At 48.3% G+C, this 20,917-nt stretch overlaps 1 protein-coding gene across 4 annotated transcripts in view; it reads left to right on the top strand.

The window, feature by feature from the left end:
- Positions 1-20,917, top strand: part of mlh3 (mutL homolog 3 (E. coli)) — a 147,011-nt gene that overhangs the window by 96,314 nt on the left and 29,780 nt on the right. For 3 of the 4 annotated variants that reach the window (XM_086002512.1, XM_086002510.1, XM_086002511.1), the window contains exons 7-8: positions 3,260-3,368; positions 9,841-10,000. In XM_086002512.1, the coding sequence (XP_085858638.1) occupies positions 3,260-3,368; positions 9,841-10,000 (269 nt within the window). Of the gene's footprint in view, positions 1-2,040; positions 2,135-3,259; positions 3,369-9,840; positions 10,001-20,917 lie in introns of those variants that run through there. The other variant, XM_086002513.1, reaches the window with a different exon arrangement.

Raw genomic sequence — 20,917 nt, 5'->3', positions numbered from 1 at the left:
TGTCACTGTTTTCCAAGTGCTCTGCTATTACATCTTTTATAATGGACTCTAGCATTTTCCCCACTACCGATGTCAGGCTTACCGGTCTATAATTCCCCATTTTCTCTCTACCACCTTTTTTGAATAGTGGGGTAACATTAGCTACCCTCAAATCCATGGGTACTGTTCCAGATTCCATCGAATGTTGGAAGATGATCAGCAATGCATCTACTATTTCTAGGGCCACTTCCTTAAGTACCCTAGGATGTAGATTATCAGGCCCTGGGGATTTATCTGCCTTCACTCCCATCAATTTCCCTAGCACCATTTTCCTACTAATACTGATTTCTTCCAGTTCCTCCCTTTCATCAGACCCTATGTTCCCCGACATCTCTGGGAGGTTATTTGTGTCTTCCTTTGTGAAGACAGAACCAAAATATGTATTTAGTTGGTCAGCCATTTCTTTGTTCCCCATTATAAATTCCCCTGATTCTGACTGCAAGGGACCCACGCTTGACTTCACCAATCTTTTTCTCTTCACATATCTATAAAAGCTTTTACAGTCAGTTTTTATGTTCCCTGCAAGCTTACTCTCATATTCAATTTTCCCCTTCTTAATTAATCCCTTTGTCCTCCTTTGTTGAATCCAAAACTGCTCCCAATCCTCAGGTTTTCTGCTTTTTCTGGCCAATTTATATGTCCTCTCCTTGGATCTTATGCTTTCCCTAATTTCCCTTGTTAGCCACGGTTGAGTCACCTTTTTTGTTTTATTTTTATGCCAAACTGGGATGAACAAATTCTGTAGTTCATCCATGCGGTCTTTGAATGTTTGCCATTGCCTATCCACCGTCAACCCTTTGAGTGACATTCCCCAATCAATCCTACCCAACTCGCGCCTCAGACCATCGTAGTTTCCTTTATTTAAATTCAGGACCCTAGTCTCTGAGTCAACTACTTCATTCTCCATCTTAATGAAGAATTCGATCATATTATGATTGCTCCAACCCAAGGGGCCTCGCACAATAAGATTGCTAATTAATCCTTTCTCGTTACATAATACCCAGTCTAAGATGGCCTGATCTCTGGTTGGTTCCTCGACATATTAGTCCAGGAAACCATCCCATAAACACTCCAGGAATTCCTCCTCCACAGTATTGTTACTAATTTGGTTAGCCCAATCTATATGTAGATTAAAGTCACCCATGATGACTGCTGTGCCCTTATTGCACGCTTCTCTAATACAGAGGAGATTTACAAGGATTTTGCCTGGGTTGGGTAATTTTAGCCATTTCATAGAATCATAGAAAGTTACAGCACGGAAGGAGGCCATTTCGGCCCATCGTGTCCGCGCCGGCCAACAAAGAGCTATCCAGCCTAATCCCACTTCCCAGCTCTTGGTCTGTAGCCCTGCAGGTTACAGCATCCCAAGGGCACATCCAAGTACTTTTTAAATGTGGTTAGGGTTCCTGCCTCTACCACCCTTTCAGGCAGAGTTCCAGACCCCCACAACCCTCTAGGTGAAGACATTTCTCCTCAAATCCCCTCTAAACCTTCCCCCAATTACTTTAAATCTGTGCCCCCTGGTCTTTGACCCCTCTGCTAAGGTTTAGTAGTGTCCTGTGACCTGCGGGCTGTATCAGTGACCTGTGACATATTGAAAAAAAATAGGAGCAGGAGTTGGCCATTCGGCCCTTCGAGCCTGCTCTGCCATTCAATATGATCATGGCTGATCCTCTATCTCAATACCATATTCCCGCTCTCTCCCCATACCACTTGATGCCTTTTGTGTCTAGAAATCTATCGATCTCCTTTTTCAATATATTCAGTGACTTGGCCTCCACAGCCTTCTGTGATAGAGAATTCCACAGGTTCACCACCCTCTGAGTGAAGAAATTTCTCCTCATCTCAGTCCTAAATGTCCTACCCCGTATCCTGAGACTGTGACCCCTCGTTCTAGACCCCCCCAGCCAGGGGAAACCTCCTCCCTGCATCCAGTCTGTCTAGCCCTGTCAGAATTTTATACGTTTCAATGAGATCCCCTCTCATTCTTCCAAACTCTAGCGAATACAGGCCTAGTCGACCCAATCTCTCCTCATACGACAGTCCTGCCATCCCAGGAATCAGTCTGGTGAACCTTCGCTGCACTCCCTCTATGGCAAGTATATCCTTTCTTAGATAAGGAGACCAAAACTGCACACAGTACTGGTGTGGTCTCACCAAGGCCCTGTATAACTGTAGTAAGACATCCTTGCTCCTGTACTCAAATCCTCGTGCAATGAAGGCCAACATACCATTTGCCTTCCTAACTGCTTGCTGCACCTGCATGTTTGCTTTCAGTGATTCGTGTACAAGGACACCCAGGTCCCTCTGTACATCAACATTTCCCAATCTATCACCATTTAAATAATATGCTGCCTTTCTGTTTTTCCTACCGAAGTGGATAACTTCACATTTATCTACGTTATACTGCATCTGTCATGTATTTGCCCACTCACTCAACTTGTCTAAATCGCCTTGTAGCCTCTTTGCATCCTCCTCACAACTCTCAATCCCACCTAGTTTCGTGTCGTCAGTTAACTTGGAAATATTACATTTGGTTCACTCATCCAAATCATTGATATATATTGTGAATAGCTGGGGCCCAAGCACTGATCCCTGCGGTACCCCACTAGTCACCGCCTGCCACCCCAAAAAAGACCCATTTATTCCTACTCTCTGTTTCCTGTCTGTTAACCAATTTTAAATCCATGCCAGTATATTACCCCCAATCCCATGTGCTTTAATTTGCACACTCACCTCTTATGTGGGATTTTATCAAAGGCCTTCTGAAAATCCAAAGCTGCGGGATGTATCTGTGACCTGTGACCCGCGGGACATATCTGTGACCTGCAGGACGTATCTGTGACCTGCGGGACGTATCTGTGGCCTGTGACCTGCGGAACGTATCTGTGACCTGTGACCTGCGGAACGTATCTGTGACCTGGGGAACATATCTATGACCTGTGACCTGCAGAATGTATCTGTGACCTGCGGGATGTATCTGTGACGTGCGGGATATAATGTGACCTGTGACCTGCGGGATGTAATGTGACCTGTGACCTGCGGGATGTATCCGTGACCTGTGACCTGCGGGATGTATCCGTGACCTGTGACCTGCGGGATGTATCCGTGACCTGTGACCTGCGGGATGTAATGTGACCTGTGACCTGCGGGATGTGTCTGTGACCCGCGGGATGTAACTACCCTGTTTGCTCTTTTTATCTTTAATTTGTGTCTGCAGATTGCTATGAGGCGGTGCCGGGGGCTCCTGGCCACAGGAAGTTGTGCACCTCTACAGTGTGTCCACCGATGGAGATCAGCTGCACCCAGGACGAGGCCAGGCTTTTACGGTTAGTCACAGACTGATGCAAAATGAACGGCTCAGATTGAGGGGCTGCTGTTTGCTGAGGGGCAGAGCAGAAAAGGCCATCATTTCCATCGCCAGTGCTGGGCCGGGAGTCAGGCTGCAGATGCAGTCTGTAGTGCGGGTGGTGCTGTGAGAAGAGATGGGGGGTAGTGGGAAGGGGGAAGTGGGAGATTGCTGAGTGGTTCCATAGCGCTGGAACCCTGGCATCCAACACCCCAACATTCAGCCCACTGGCATCTAATACCCTAACATTCAGATGTTTATGGGTACAAGTCCCACTTCAGAGACTTGAGCACAAGAATCTAGGCTGACACTCCAGTGCAGTGCTGAGGGAGTGCTGCACTGTTGCAGGTGCTGTCTTTCGGATGAGACGTTAAACTGAGGCCCCGTCTGCTCTCTAAGGTGGACGTAAAAGATCCCGTGGCATTATTTTGAAGAAGAGCAGGAGAGTTATCCCCGGTGTCCTAGTCATTATTTATCTCAACCAACATCACTAAAACAGATGATCTGGTCATTATCACATTGCTGTTTGTGGGAGCTTGCTGTGCGCAGATTGGCTTCTGCATTTCCTACATTACAACAGTGACTGCACTTCAAAAAAAGACTTCATTGGCTGTAAAGTGCTTTGGGACGTCCTGAGGGTGTGAAAGGCGCGATATAAATGCAAGTCCTCTTTAACGTTCAGTCACTGGGCACCCAACACCCCAACATTCAGCCCCCTGGCATCAATTACCCCAACATTCGGCCCCCTGACATCAATTACCCCAACATTCGGCCCCCTGGCATCAATTACCCCAACATTCAGCCCCCTGGCATCAATTACCCCAACATTCGGCCCCCTGGCATCAATTACCCCAACATTCGGCCCCCTGACATCAATTACCCCAACATTCGGCCCCCTGACATCAATTACCCCAACATTCAGCCCCCTGGCATCAATTACCCCAACATTCAGCCCCCTGGCATCAATTACCCCAACATTCGGCCCCCTGACATCAATTACCCCAACATTCAGCCCCCTGGCATCAATTACCCCAACATTCAGCCCCCTGACATCAATTACCCCAACATTCAGCCCCCTGGCATCAATTACCCCAACATTCGGCCCCCTGACATCAATTACCCCAACATTCAGCCCCCTGGCATCAATTACCCCAACATTCGGCCCCCTGACATCAATTACCCCAACATTCGGCCCCCTGACATCAATTACCCCAACATTCGGCCCCCTGGCATCAATTACCCCAACATTCAGGCCCCTGGCATCAATTACCCCAACATTCAGCCCCCTGACATCAATTACCCGAACATTCAGCCCCCTGGCATCAATTACCCCAACATTCAGCCCCCTGGCATCAATTACCCCAACATTCAGCCCCCTGGCATCAATTACCCCAACATTCAGCCCCCTGGCATCAATTACCCCAACATTCAGCCCCCTGGCATCAATTACCCTAACATTCAGCCCCCTGACATCAATTACCCTAACATTCGGCCCCCTGGCATCAATTACCCCAACATTCAGCCCCCTGACATCAATTACCCCAACATTCGGCCCCCTGGCATCAATTACCCCAACATTCAGGCCCCTGGCATCAATTACCCCAACATTCAGCCCCCTGGCATCAATTACCCCAACATTCGGCCCCCTGGCATCAATTACCCCAACATTCAGCCCCCTGGCATCAATTACCCCAACATTCAGCCCCCTGACATCAATTACCCCAACATTCAGCCCCCTGGCATCAATTACCCCAACATTCAGCCCCCTGGCATCAATTACCCCAACATTCGGCCCCCTGGCATCAATTACCCTAACATTCGGCCCCCTGGCATCAATTACCCCAACATTCGGCCCCCTGGCATCAATTACCCCAACATTCAGCCCCCTGGCATCAATTACCCCAACATTCGGTCCCCTGGCATCAATTACCCCAACATTCAGCCCCCTGGCATCAATTACCCCAACATTCGGCCCCCTGGCATCAATTACCCCAACATTCGGCCCCCTGGCATCAATTACCCCAACATTCGGCCCCCTGGCATCAATTACCCCAACATTCAGCCCCCTGGCATCAATTACCCCAACATTCGGCCCCCTGGCATCAATTACCCTAACATTCGGCCCCTGGCATCAATTACCCCAACATTCGGCCCCCTGACATCAATTACCCCAACATTCGGCCCCCTGGCATCAATTACCCCAACATTCAGCCCCCTGGCATCAATTACCCTAACATTCAGCCCCCTGGCATCAATTACCCCAACATTCGGCCCCCTGGCATCAATTACCCCAACATTCGGCCCCCTGGCATCAATTACCCCAACATTCGGCCCCCTGGCATCAATTACCCCAACATTCAGCCCCCTGACATCAATTACCCCAACATTCGGCCCCCTGGCATCAATTACCCCAACATTCGGCCCCCTGGCATCAATTACCCCAACATTCAGCCCCCTGGCATCAATTACCCCAACATTCGGCCCCCTGGCATCAATTACCCCAACATTCAGCCCCCTGGCATCAATTACCCCAACATTCGGCCCCCTGGCATCAATTACCCCAACATTCAGCCCCCTGGCATCAATTACCCCAACATTCAGCCCCCTGGCATCAATTACCCCAACATTCAGCCCCCTGGCATCAATTACCCCAACATTCAGCCCCCTGGCATCAATTACCCTAACATTCAGCCCCCTGGCATCAATTACCCCAACATTCAGCCCCCTGGCATCAATTACCCCAACATTCGGCCCCCTGGCATCAATTACCCTAACATTCAGCCCCCTGACATCAATTACCCCAACATTCGGCCCCCTGGCATCAATTACCCCAACATTCGGCCCCCTGGCATCAATTACCCCAACATTCGGCCCCCTGGCATCAATTACCCCAACATTCAGCCCCCTGGCATCAATTACCCTAACATTCGGCCCCCTGGCATCAATTACCCCAACATTCGGCCCCCTGGCATCAATTACCCCAACATTCAGCCCCCTGGCATCAATTACCCCAACATTCAGCCCCCTGGCATCAATTACCCTAACATTCAGCCCACTGGCATCAATTACCCCAACATTCAGCCCCCTGGCATCAATTACCCCAACATTCGGCCCCCTGACATCAATTACCCCAACATTCGGCCCCCTGGCATCAATTACCCCAACATTCGGCCCCCTGGCATCAATTACCCCAACATTCAGCCCCCTGACATCAATTACCCCAACATTCAGCCCCCTGGCATCAATTACCCCAACATTCGGCCCCCTGGCATCAATTACCCCAACATTCGGCCCCCTGACATCAATTACCCCAACATTCGGCCCCCTGGCATCAATTACCCCAACATTCAGCCCCCTGGCATCAATTACCCCAACATTCGGCCCCCTGGCATCAATTACCCCAACATTCGGCCCCCTGACATCAATTACCCCAACATTCGGCCCCCTGACATCAATTACCCCAACATTCGACCCCCTGACATCAATTACCCCAACATTCGGCCCCCTGACATCAATTACCCCAACATTCGGCCCCCTGACATCAATTACCCCAACATTCGGCCCCCTGACATCAATTACCCCAACATTCGGCCCCCTGGCATCAATTACCCCAACATTCGGCCCCCTGGCATCAATTACCCCAACATTCAGCCCCCTGGCATCAATTACCCCAACATTCGGCCCCCTGGCATCCATTACCCCAACATTCGGCCCCCTGACATCAATTACCCCAACATTCGGCCCCCTGGCATCAATTACCCCAACATTCAGCCCCCTGACATCAATTACCCCAACATTCAGCCCCCTGACATCAATTACCCCAACATTCGGCCCCCTGACATCAATTACCCCAACATTCGGCCCCCTGGCATCAATTACCCCAACATTCGGCCCCCTGGCATCAATTACCCCAACATTCAGCCCCCTGGCATCAATTACCCCAACATTCGGCCCCCTGGCATCCATTACCCCAACATTCAGCCCCCTGACATCAATTACCCCAACATTCGGCCCCCTGGCATCAATTACCCCAACATTCGGCCCCCTGACATCAATTACCCCTACATTCAGCCCACTGGCATCAATTACCCCAACATTCGGCCCCCTGGCATCAATTACCCCAACATTCAGCCCCCTGGCATCAATTACCCCAACATTCGGCCCCCTGGCATCAATTACCCCAACATTCGGCCCCCTGGCATCAATTACCCCAACATTCGGCCCCCTGGCATCAATTACCCCAACATTCGGCCCCCTGACATCAATTACCCCAACATTCGGCCCCCTGGCATCAATTACCCCAACATTCAGCCCCCTGGCATCAATTACCCCAACATTCGGCCCCCTGGCATCAATTACCCCAACATTCAGCCCCCTGACATCAATTACCCCAACATTCGGCCCCCTGGCATCAATTACCCCAACATTCAGCCCCCTGGCATCAATTACCCTAACATTCGGCCCCCTGGCATCAATTACCCCAACATTCGGCCCCCTGACATCAATTACCCCAACATTCGGCCCCCTGACATCAATTACCCCAACATTCGGCCCCCTGGCATCAATTACCCTAACATTCAGCCCCCTGGCATCAATTACCCCAACATTCAGCCCCCTGGCATCAATTACCCTAACATTCGGCCCCCTGGCATCAATTACCCCAACATTCGGCCCCCTGACATCAATTACCCCAACATTCGGCCCCCTGGCATCAATTACCCCAACATTCAGCCCCCTGGCATCAATTACCCTAACATTCGGCCCCCTGACATCAATTACCCCAACATTCGGCCCCCTGGCATCAATTACCCTAACATTCAGCCCCCTGGCATCAATTACCCCAACATTCGGCCCCCTGGCATCAATTACCCTAACATTCAGCCCCCTGACATCAATTACCCCAACATTCGGCCCCCTGGCATCAATTACCCTAACATTCAGCCCCCTGGCATCAATTACCCCTACATTCAGCCCCCTGGCATCAATTACCCTAACATTCAGCCCCCTGGCATCAATTACCCTAACATTCAGCCCCCTGGCATCAATTACCCCAACATTCGGCCCCCTGGCATCAATTACCCCAACATTCAGCCCCCTGACATCAATTACCCCAACATTCGGCCCCCTGACATCAATTACCCCAACATTCGGCCCCCTGACATCAATTACCCCAACATTCAGCCCCCTGGCATCAATTACCCTAACATTCGGCCCCCTGGCATCAATTACCCCAACATTCAGCCCCCTGGCATCAATTACCCCAACATTCAGCCCCCTGGCATCAATTACCCCAACATTCAGCCCCCTGGCATCAATTACCCTAACATTCGGCCCCCTGGCATCAATTACCCCAACATTCAGCCCCCTGGCATCAATTACCCCAACATTCAGCCCCCTGACATCAATTACCCTAACATTCGGCCCCCTGGCATCAATTACCCCAACATTCAGCCCCCTGGCATCAATTACCCTAACATTCGGCCCCCTGGCATCAATTACCCCAACATTCAGCCCCCTGGCATCAATTACCCTAACATTCGGCCCCCTGGCATCAATTACCCCAACATTCAGCCCCCTGGCATCAATTACCCTAACATTCGGCCCCCTGGCATCAATTACCCCAACATTCAGCCCCCTGGCATCAATTACCCCAACATTCAGCCCCCTGACATCAATTACCCTAACATTCGGCCCCCTGGCATCAATTACCCCAACATTCAGCCCCCTGGCATCAATTACCCTAACATTCGGCCCCCTGGCATCAATTACCCCAACATTCAGCCCCCTGGCATCCAATGCAGGTGCATTCCCAGTTTTGCCTATCCAAGTTCCGCCAAAGGATTCCCAGTGGCGGGCAGTAAATCCAGGTCACTTTGTGTTTGTGGCCTGTGGCTTGGCTTCTCCCCCTCACCTCCATTGGTGAATAGCTACTATGCTGTCCAGTCCATGGGGGTCTCTTGATTTGGTAATACTCGGTGGATGAGCTCACACTGGTGTTGCTAATGGTCGCCTCCCTAACACTAACTGCAAAATGATGGGAAATGAATGAAAACTGAGCACGAAAGGAAATGGCAGGAAAATGACAAAAGCTGCTGAGAGTGTCTCTGGAAAATGTAACATGGTATTGGCCTTCCAGTAAGACGAGGGTTAAGAGAGCAAGGCAGAGAAGTACCGACAGGCCAGTATGCTGGCTGGTGTTAGGGCACTGGGAGCGTCTGAAGTGCCCTTTTGTGCCTCCACCGTTGGTCAGATCTAGATCACTGATCAATGTCTGAGTGCTGATTAGAACTGGGCCGTTGGTCGGCACTGGGCCGTGGGTCTACACTGGGCCGTGGGTCGGCACTGGGCCGTGGGTCGGCACTGGGCCGTGGGTCTACACTGGGCCGTGGGTCGGCACTGGGCCGTGGGTCGGAGCAGGTTTCTGATCAATAGTTTCTGTGTATTCCCCACAGGTTGTACTGGAAACAGCTGGAGGTTGCTGGTGTGCAGGTGGAGTTCAGAGATGCCGAGAGTCCTGGGATACTGGTCAGGAAGGTGCCAGCCTGTTTCATAGAGAGAGAAGCCAATGAGGTTCGGAGAGGGCGGCAGCCAGTCACTCAAGCGATACTGCAGGCGAGGATTTGATGGACCTTCACTTTTCTCACTCTTTCCTTCTGTGCAACTTAAGGAAGCATTGACACCGTTTTAATGTGGGGGCAAAGGGCAAAGGGCATTGAACCACTGCGCTCCCCCGCACTGCAGGGAAACCCTCACTGCTCTTCATGTTTAATTTTGCTGATGTGAGACGTTCCACTTTCAGTCCATGCTGTGTCGGAAGCTGTAGGTTTCTGAAGGCTGGGAATTAGAGGGTCACGAGAAGGTTCTAGATTTGGGTCAGGGCGACTTCAAATGAATGAGGCAGAGACTGTCCACAGTAATCCCAAATCTGTTAATGGGTAAAATGACAGGAGATGTTTAAAAAAGAGTTTAAGGTGATATAGAACCCGAGGGGTAAGAGCTCGACTTGCCAAAAAAAAAGCCATGGACGACTAAAGAGGTAAGGGACAGCTTAAAACTAAGAGAAAAACCATACGAAAATGCAAAAAATAGCACAGATACTGGTGAATGGGAAAGATACAAAGAACAGCAAAGGGTCACAAAACAGATCGAGCAACAAAAAGGGATTATGAAAGGAAACTTGCCAGGGATATCAAAATCAACACAATTTTTTTGCAATTATATTAGGAATAAGAGGGTAGTCAGGAGCAATGTTGGCCCCTTAAAAACTGCAAGTGGTGATATTATCAACGATAATAAGGAAATGGCAGACGTTGAATAATTACCTTGCGTCAGTATTTACAGTTGAGGAAGAGGGATGGCAGGGCAGCTCAGTCCCATGAATTGCACATCCTGTGCCATGTGGGAAGTCCTGGACGCTTCGCGTAGCCTGGATGACCACATGTGCGGGAAGTGTCGCCAGCTACAGCAGCTCGAGCACCGGGTTTCAGAGCTTGAGCGGCGGCTGGAGTCACTGCGGTGCATCCGCGAGGCTGAGAGTTACGTGGATAGCACGTTTCTGGAGGTGGTCACCCCGCAGCTTAAGAGTATGCAGGCAGAGAGGGAATGGGTGACCACCAGACAGAAGAGGAGGACCAGGCAGGTAGTTCAGGAGTCCCCGGAGTGCATCGCGCTCTCCAACCAGTATTCTGTTCTGAGTACTGGTGAGGGCGATGGTACCTCTGGGGAGTACAGCCAGAGTCAAGTCCTGCTGGGGAGGGTTTAAACTAACTTGGCAGGGGGTTGGGGTACAGAGTGGAGCTATAGTAGGGGGTGATTTACGGCCAAATACAGAGGGAAAAACAAGTCAGCTGGGAAGGCAGAGCAAATATGTGAAGGCAAAAGAGAATATGGCAGGGCTGGAAGGCATTTATTTTAATGCAAGGAGTCTTGCAAATAAGGTGGATGAACTGAAGTTGTTGTTGAACACATGGGAGTACGATATTGTTGTTATCACGGAGACATGGTTGAGGGAGGGTCAGGACTGGCAGCTCAATATTCCGGGGTATAGAATCTTCAGGCGAGACAGAGGGGGGTGTAAAAGGGGAGGGGGTGTTGCAATATTAATTAAGGAGTCAATTACTGCTGTAAGGAGGGATGATATATTAGCGGGTTCCTCTAATGAGGCCATATGGGTAGAACTTAAAAACAAAAAGGGGGCAAGCACTTTACTGGGAGTGTACTATAGGCCCCCAAACAGTCAGGGGGAGATAGAGGAACAGATATGTAGGCAAATCTCCGAGAAGTGCGAAAATAATAGGGTAATAATAGTGGGGGATTTCAACTTCCCCAATATAAATTGGGACAGTCAGAGTGTGAAAGGCTTAGAGGGTGCAAAATTCTTAAAGTGCATCCAGGAGAGCTTTTTGAGCCAACATGTAGAAAGTCCTACAAGAGAGGGGGCGGTACTGGACCTAATTCTGGGGAATGTAGCCGGGCAAGTGGTGGAAGTGTCAGTAGGAGAGCATTTTGGCGACAGTGACCATAATTCGGTGAGATTTAAGGTGGTCATGGAAAAAGACAAAGACGGCCCGGAAATAAGGGTTCTAAATTGGGGGAAGGCCGATTTTAATATGATAAGGCAGGATCTGGCCAAAGTGGACTGGGAGCAGCTGCTTATAGGAAAATCCACATCAAAACAGTGGGAGACTTTCAGAAGGGAAATAGAGAGAGTACAACGCCAACATGTTCCTGTAAAGGTCAAGGGTGGGACCAACAAGCAAAGGGAACCTTGGATGACAAGGGATATACAAAAATGCATTAGAAATAAGAGGGGGGCTTTTGGCAGTTACAAAAGACTAAAGACAGAAGAAGCCCTAGAGGAGTATAAAAAGTGCAGGGGCATACTTAAAAAAGAAATTAGGAGGGCGAGGAGGGGCCATGAAATAACACTGGCGAGCAAAATAAAGGAAAATCCTAAGATGTTTTATAAGTATATTAAGGGCAAGAGGATAACCAGGGAAAGGGTAGGGCCCATTAGGGACCAAAGTGGCAATCTGTGTGTAGAGCCAGAGGATGTAGGCGGGGTTTTAAATGAATTTTTTGCATCTGTGTTCACTATGGAGAAAGACGATGCAGACATAGAAATCGGGCAAGGGGACTGTGACATACTTGAACATATTAGCATCGAGAGGGAGGAGGTGCTAGCGGTTTTAGCGGGCCAAAAAGTGGATAAATCCCCAGGCCCGGACGAGATGTATCCCAGGCTGCTGTGGGAGGCAAGGGAGGAGATTGCAGGGGCTCTGACACTAATTTTCAGAACCTCTCTGGCCACAGGGGATGTACCAGAGGACTGGAGAACAGCTAACGTAGTACCATTATTCAAGAAGGGTAGCAGGGATAAACCAGGGAATTACAGGCCAGTGAGTCTAACATCTGTGGTGGGGAAATTATTGGAAAAAATTCTGAGGGACAAAATTAATCTCCACTTGGAGAGGCAAGGATTAATCGGGGATAGTCAGCATGGCTTTGTCAAGGGTAAATCATGTCTAACAAATCTGATCGAATTTTTCGAGGGGGTGACTAGTGGGGTGGATGAGGGAAATGTTGTGGATGTGGTGTACATGGACTTCAGTAAAGCTTTTGACAAAGTCCCGCATAGGAGACTGGTCAAGAAGGTAAGAGCCCATGGGATCCAGGGTGCCTTGGCGCGTTGGATCCTAAACTGGCTGAGTGGCAGGAGGCAGAGGGTGATGGTCGAAGGTTGCTTTTGTGACTGGAAGCCTGTGTCCAGTGGGGTACCTCAGGGATCGGTGCTGGGTCCCTTATTGTTTGTGATCTACATAAATGATTTGGATGAAAATGTGAAAGGTATGATCAGTAAGTTTGCAGATGACACGAAAATTGGTGGGGTGGTAAATTGCGAGGAGGAAAGCCTCCGGCTACAGGACGATATAAACGGGTTGGTCAGATGGGCGGAAAAGTGGCAAATGGAATTTAACCCTGAAAAGTGCGAGGTGATGCATTTTGGACGGACAAATAAGGCAAGGGAATACACAATGAGTGGTAGGACCCTAGGAAGTACAGAGGGTCAGAGGGACCTTGGTGTACATGTACATAGATCCCTGAAGGCAGCGGAGCAGGTAGATAAGGTGGTTAAAAAGGCATATGGGATACTTGCCTTCATTAGCCGAGGCATAGAATATAAGAGCAGGGAGGTTATGATGGAGCTGTACAAAACGCTGGTGAGGCCACAGCTGGAGTACTGTGTGCAGTGCTGGTCGCCTCACTATAGGAAGGATGTGATTGCTTTGGAGAGGGTGCAGAGAAGATTCACCAGGATGTTACCTGGGATGGAGCGCCTCAGCTATGAAGAGAGGCTGGACAGGCTGGAGTTGTTTTCCTTGGAGCAGAGAAGGCTGAGGGGGGACCTGATTGAGGTGTACAAAATAATGAGGGGCATAGATAGGGCAGATAAAGAGGAACTTTTCCCCTTAGTAGGGGGGTCAATAACAAGGGGGCATAGATTCAGGGTAAGGGGCAGGAGATTTAGAGGGGATTTGAGGAGGAACTTTTTCACCCAGAGGGTGGTTGGAATCTGGAACTCACTGCCTGAAAGGGTGGTGGAGGCAGGAACCCTCACAACATTCAAGAAGCATTTGGATGAGCACTTGAAATGCCATAGCATACAAGGCTATGGACCAAATGCTGGAAAATGGGATTAGACTGGACAGGGATGGATGGGCGGCGCAGACACGATGGGCCGAAGGGCCTCTTTCTGTGCTGTAAAACTCTATGACTCCACGGCACCACGGGTGGCTCAGCTGCACAGGGGGGGAGGAAAAAGACTGGGAGAGCAATAGTGGTCGGTGATTCGATAGTTAGGGGAGCAGACAGGTATTTCTGCAGCCGTAGACATGACTCCAGGATGGTATGCTGCCTCCCTGGCGCCAGGGTCAAGGATGTCACTGAGCGGCTGCTGGACACTCTGAGGGGGGAGGGTGAACAGCCAGAGGTCGTTGTCCATACCAGTACCAAGGACAGAGGCAGAAAGAGGGATGAGGTCCTGCAGGCAGAGTTTACATAAGAACATAAGAAATAGGAGCAGGAGTAGGCCAATCGGCCCCTCGAGCCTGCTCCGCCATTCAATAAGATCATGGCTGATCTGATCCTAACCGCCAATCCACTATGACAGGACTATCTCCTGAATCTAACAGAATTGGACACACGAAACAGGAGCAGGATCAGGCTACACGCCCCCTGGGCCCGCTCTGCTACCCACAGGGCCATGACCGATCCGAACCTAGACTCATGTCCAAATTCCTGCCCGCTCCCCGTAACCCTTAATTCCCTTTTCTTCTAGGAAACTGTCTATTTCTGTTTTAAATTTATGTAATGATGTAGCTTCGACAGCTTTTTGGGGCAGCATATTCCATGGACCTACCACCCTCTGAGTGAAGTAGTTCCTCCTCATCTCAGTTTTGAAAGAGCAACCCCTTATTCTAAGACTATGCCCCCTAGTTCTAGTTTCACCCATCATCTGGAACATCCTCCCTGCATCCACCCGATCCAACCCCTTCACAATCTTATATGTTTCAATAAGATCGCCTCTCATTCTTCTGAACTCCAATGAGTAGAGTCCCAATCTACTCAACCTCTCCTCATATCTCCATCCCCTCATCCCCGGGATTAACCGAGTGAACCTTCTTTGTACTGACTCGAGAGCAAGTATGTCTTTTCTTAAGTTTGGACACCAAAACTGTATGCAGTATTCCAGGTGCGGTCTCACCAATACCTTGTACAACTGAAGCAATACCTCCCTATTTTTATATTCTATCCCCCTAGCAATGAAAGCCAACATTCCATTGACCTTCTTAATCACTTGCTGCACCTGCATACTAACCTTTTGAGTTTCGTGCACCAGGACCCCCAGATCCCTTTGTACTTCAGTACTTTCCAGTTTCTTGCCATTAAGATAATAACTTGCTCTACGATTTTTCCTGCCAAAGTGCATAACCTCACACTTTCCAGTATTGTATTCCATCTGCCAAATCTCTGCCCACTTACTTAGCCTGTCTATGTCCCCTTGCAGGTTTTTTATGTCCTCCTCACTCACTACTTTCCCTCCCATCTTAGTATCATCTGCAAACTTTGATATGTTACACTCGGTCCCCTCCTCCAAATCGTTAATATAGATTGTAAAGAGTTGGGGACCCAGCACTGACCCCTGCGGAACACCACTAGTTACTGATTGCCAGTCTGAGAATGAACCATTTATCCCAACTCTCTGCCTTCTGTTAGATAGCCAATCCTCTATCCATGCCAGAATATTACCCCCAATCCCGTGATTTTTTATCTTAAGCAATAATCTTTTGTGTGGCACCTTGTCAAATGCCTTTTGGAAATCTATATACACTATGTCCACTGGTTCACCTTTATCCACCCTATATGTTACTTCCTCAAAGAACTCCAGCAAATTTGTCAAACATGACTTCCCCTTCATAAAACCATGCTGACTTTGTCTTATTAAATTATGATTATCCAAATGTCCTGTTACTGTCTCCTTAATAATGGACTCCAAAATTTTACCTACCACAGATGTTAGGCTAACCGGTATATAGTTTCCAGCCTTCTGTCTACTGCCCTTTTTAAATAAGGGTGTTACATTAGCAGTTTTCCAGTCTGCCGGGACCTTTGCTGAGTCCAGGGAGTTTTGGAAGATTATTACCAATGCATCCACAATCCCTACCGCCACTTCCCTCAAAACCCTGGGATGTAAGCCATCAGGTCCAGGCGATTTATCCGCCTTGAGTCCCATTATTTTACCGAGTACCACTTCCTTAGTGATTTTGATCGTGTTTATCTCCTCCCCCCCCCCCCCCCCCCCCCCCCATAGCCCCCTGCTTGTCTAGTGTTGGGATATTCTTGGTGTCCTCTACTGTAAAGACTGATACAAAATATTCATTCAGTGTTTTTGCCATCTCCATATTTCCCACCATTAATTTCCCGGTCTCATCCTCTAAGGGACCAACATTTACTTTAGCCACCCTTTTTCTTTTTATATAACTATAAAAACTCTTACTATCTGTTTTTATATTTTTTGCTAATTTACTTTCATAATCTTCCCTTTCTTAATCAATCTTTTTGTTATTTTTTGCTGTCTTTTAAAGTTTTCCCAATCCTCTATCCTCCCACTAGATTTGGCTACCTTATATGCCCTTGTTTTTAGTCGAATACTATCCTTAATTTCTTTAATTAGCCACGGATGGCTGTCTTTTCTTTTACACCCTTTTTTTCTCAGTGGAATATACTTTTTTTGGAAGTTGTAAAATAACTCCTTAAATGTACACCACTGATCATGTATCGTCTTACCCTTTAATCTATTTTCCCAATCCACTCTACTCAATTCCGCTCTCATTCCTTCATAGTCTCCTTTATTCAAGCTTAGCACGCTTGTTTGAGATACAACCTCCTCACCCTCTAATTGAATATGGAATTCAACCATGTTATGGTCACTCATTCCAAGGGGATCCTTTACTAGGACATTTTTAATTAATCCTGTCTCGTTACACAGGACCAGATCTAAGGTTGCTTGCCCCCTGGTCGGTTCAGTTACATACTGCTCAAGAAACCCATCCCTAATACACTCAATGAACTCATCCTCAAGGCAGCCCTGCCCAATTTGATTTGTCCAATTAATATGATAGTTAAAATCCCCCATAATTATAGATGTTCCCTTATTACAAGCCTCAACTATTTCCTGATTGATACTCCGTCCAACCGAGTTGCGACTGTTCGGAGGCCTATAGACTACGCCCACTAGTGTTTTTTTCCCCTTATTACTCCTTATCTCCACCCAAACTGTTTCATTATCCTGATCTTTTGACCCAATATCATTTCTCTGTATTACAGTGATTCCTTCCTTTATTAACATAGCCACCCCACCTCCCCTTCCTTCCTGCCTGTCCTTCCTGATTGTTAAATAACCTGGTATGTTTAATTCCCAGGCATTGTCACCCTGCAGCCATGTTTCTGTAATGGCCACAAGATCATACCCATATGTAGCTATTTGTGCCATTAACTCGTCTATTTTGTTACGAATGCTACGTGCATTCAGATAGAGAACTTTCAAATGTGTTTTGTGACACTTAGTTCCTGCTTTTGCCCTTTTTATTACTTTACCTTTTACTCCATACCTTCTGCCCCTTCCTGACACGCTCTGGTTTTTAATTTCCCCACTGCTACCTAAGTCTACGACCTTCTCTGTTGTCATTTTTATTATTTGTTCTCTAGGAAGCTCCCCCCCCACTAGTTAGTTTAAAGCCCTCTCTACAGCCCTAGTTATATGATCCGCCAGGACTCTAGTCCCAGCACTGGCCAAGTGAAGCCCATCCCAACGGAACAGCTCCCTCCTGCCCCAGTACTGGTGCCAGTGTCCCAGGAAGCAAAACCCATTTCTCCCACACCAGTCTTTGAGCCACGCATTTAACTCTCTGATTTTATTTGTCCTAGCCAAATTCGCTCGTGGCTCAGGTAATAATCCAGAGATTATTACCCTTGAGGTTCTGTTTTTTAATTTGACCCCTAGCTGCTCATACTCCTTTAACAGAACTAGGGAGCTAGGAAAGAGATTAAAAAGCAGGACCTCAAAGGTAGTAATCTCCAGATTACTCCTGGTGCCGCATGCTAGTGAGCACAGAAACAGGAGGATAGAACAGATGAATGCGTGTCTGGAGAGATGGTGCAGGAGGGAGGGCTTTAGATTCCTGAGGCATTGGAACCATTTCTGGGGAAGGTGGGACCTGTACAAGCTGGAAGGGTTACACCTCAACAGAGCCGGGACCAATATTCTCGCGGGGAGGTTTGCTAGTGCTGTTGAGGAGGGTTTAAACTAGCTTGGCAGCAGGATGGGCACCAGCATATAGGGGTAGAAAAGAGGAATAAGGTGAATAAAAGTGTGAGTGTGTTGGATAGTACTAGAGGCGATAGTAGTACCATACTAGATAGGAGCAGACTAAGAAAGACTACGAAAAGTTCAAAAATTGGTTTAGAATCCATGTACGTAAACGCACAAGGTGTGGTGAATAAGGTTGGTGAGCTACCAGCACAATTAGCTATCTGGCAATAACGGAAACGTGGCTTAAAAACTGAAAACTGAGCACTTAATACTCAAGGGTACAAGGTGTTCAGAAAAGATAGGGAAGGAAATAAGGGAGGTGGGGTAGCAGTGCTGATTAAGGAAGACATTATAGTGTTGGAAAGGGAGGATGTTCTTGAGGGGACAAGGACAGAATCCATTTGGTTAGAGTTGAGGAGCAAAAAGGGTATGATCACACTATTTGGGGGTATTTTATAGACCTCCAAATAGTGAGAGGGAGATAGAGGAGCAAATGTGCAGGGAAATCGCAGAGATATGCAAGAGCTATGGAGTGGTGATATTGGGGGACTTTAATTCCCCAAATATCGATTAGGATAATGCTAGGGTAAAGAGAAAGGAGGGGGAGGAATTTCTGAAATGTGTTCAGGAGAATTTCCTTCACAAATATGTTCTTGTCCCAACTAGGAATGAGGCATTGCTGGGGAATGAGGTGGGTCAGGTCGACCAAGTGTCTGTGGGAGAACACTTGGGTACAAGTGATCATCATATTATAAGATTTAGATTAGCAATGGAGAGGAGCAAGGAACAATGTATAGTGGAACTTCTAAATTGGAATAGGGCTAGCTTCAATGGGATGCGAAAGGATCTAGCCAGGGTAAAATGGAACCAAAGACTGACAGGAAAAACTGTCACGGAACAATGGGTGATCTTTAAGGAGGAGATGTAAGTACAGGCTAGGTACATTCCAACAAGAGGGAAGGGTAAGGGAATCAAAGCAAGGGCTCCTTGGATGACGAGGGCAGCACGGTGGCATAGTGGTTAGCACTGTTGCCTCACAGCGCCAGGGACCCGGGTTCGAATCTGGCCTCGGGCGACTGTCTGTGTGGAGTTTGCACATTCTCCCCGTGTTTGCGTGGGTTTTCTCCGGGTGCTCCGGTTTCCTCCCACAGTCCAAAGATGTGCGGGTTAGGTTGATTGGCTATGATAAATTGACCCTTAGTGTTAGGGGGATTAAATACGTGGGGTTACGGGGGTGGGATGTGTGTTGGTGTAGGGGTTACGGGGATCAGGTGGGATATGTGTCGGTGCAGGCTCGATGGGCTGAAATGGCCTCTATCTGCACTGTGGGGTTTCTGTGATTCTGTGAAGGCGATGAAACAAAAAAAGAGGGTGTATGATGCATATCAGGTGAATTCTTCAAGGGAGAACCAGACCAAATACAATAAGTTGAGAGGGGATGTGAAGATGAAAATAAGATTGGCAAAGAGAGAATGAGAGAGTGGAATGGCGGTTAACATAGAAACATAGAAGATAGGAGTAGGCCATTCGGCCCTTCGAGCCTGCTCCGCCATTCAATGAGATCATGGCTGATCATCCAAATTCAGTACCCTGTCCCTGCCTTCTCCCCATATCCCTTGATCCCTTTAGCCTCAAGAAATATATCCAACTCTTTCACAGAATCACAGAAACCCCACAGTGCAGATAGAGGCCATTTCGGCCCATCGAGCCTGCACCGACACATATCCCACCCTATAACCCCACATATTTTAATCCCCCTAACACTAAGGGTCAATTTATCATAGCCAATCAACCTAACCCGCACATCTTTGGACTTTCTTGAATATATTTAATGAACTGGCCTCCACCGCCCTCTGTGGCAGAGAATTCCACAGGTTCACCACTCTTTGGGTGAAGAAATCCCTCCACATCTCTGTCCTAAATGGCTTACCCCTTATCCTTAGACTATGACCCCTGGTTCTGGACTCCCCGGCCATCAGAAACATCCTTTCTGCATCTAGTCTGTCCAGACCTGACAGAATTTTATAGATTTCGATGAGATCCCCTCTCAATCTTCTAAACTCCAGTGAGTATAAGCCCAATCGACACAATCTCTCCTCATACGTCATTCCTGCCATCCCAGGTATCAGCCTGGTGAATCTTCGCTGCACTCCTTCCATGGCAAGAACGTCCTTCCTCAGGTAAGGTGACCAAAACTGCACACAATACTCAAGGTGCGGTCTCACCAAGGCCCTGTACAACTGTAGCAAGACATCCTTGCTCCTGTACTCGAACCCTCTTGCTATGAAGGCCAACATACCATTTGCCTTCTTAACCGCCTGCTGCACCTGCATGCTTACCTTCAGCGACTGGTGCACAAGAACACCCATGTCTCTTTGCACTTCCCCTTCTCCCAATCTATTGCCATTCAAATAATAATCTGCCTTCCTGTTTTTGCCACCAAAGTGGATAACCTCACATTTATCCACATTATAGTGCATTTGCCATGTTTCTGCCCAATCACCCAACCTGTCCAAATCATACTGGAGTTTCGCGACATCCTCCTCACAGCTTACCCTCCCACCCAGCTTTGTGTCGTCTGCAAATTTGGAGATATTACATCCAATTCCCTCGTCCAGATCATTAATATATATTGTGAACAGCTGGGGTCCTAGGAC

The sequence above is a fragment of the Somniosus microcephalus genome, chromosome 12, assembly GCF_052327205.1.
Source record: "Somniosus microcephalus isolate GS21.2 chromosome 12, FLI_Smic_1.0, whole genome shotgun sequence".
Taxonomy (NCBI): domain Eukaryota; kingdom Metazoa; phylum Chordata; class Chondrichthyes; order Squaliformes; family Somniosidae; genus Somniosus; species Somniosus microcephalus.
This window is presented reverse-complemented; position numbering and strand designations above follow the sequence as displayed.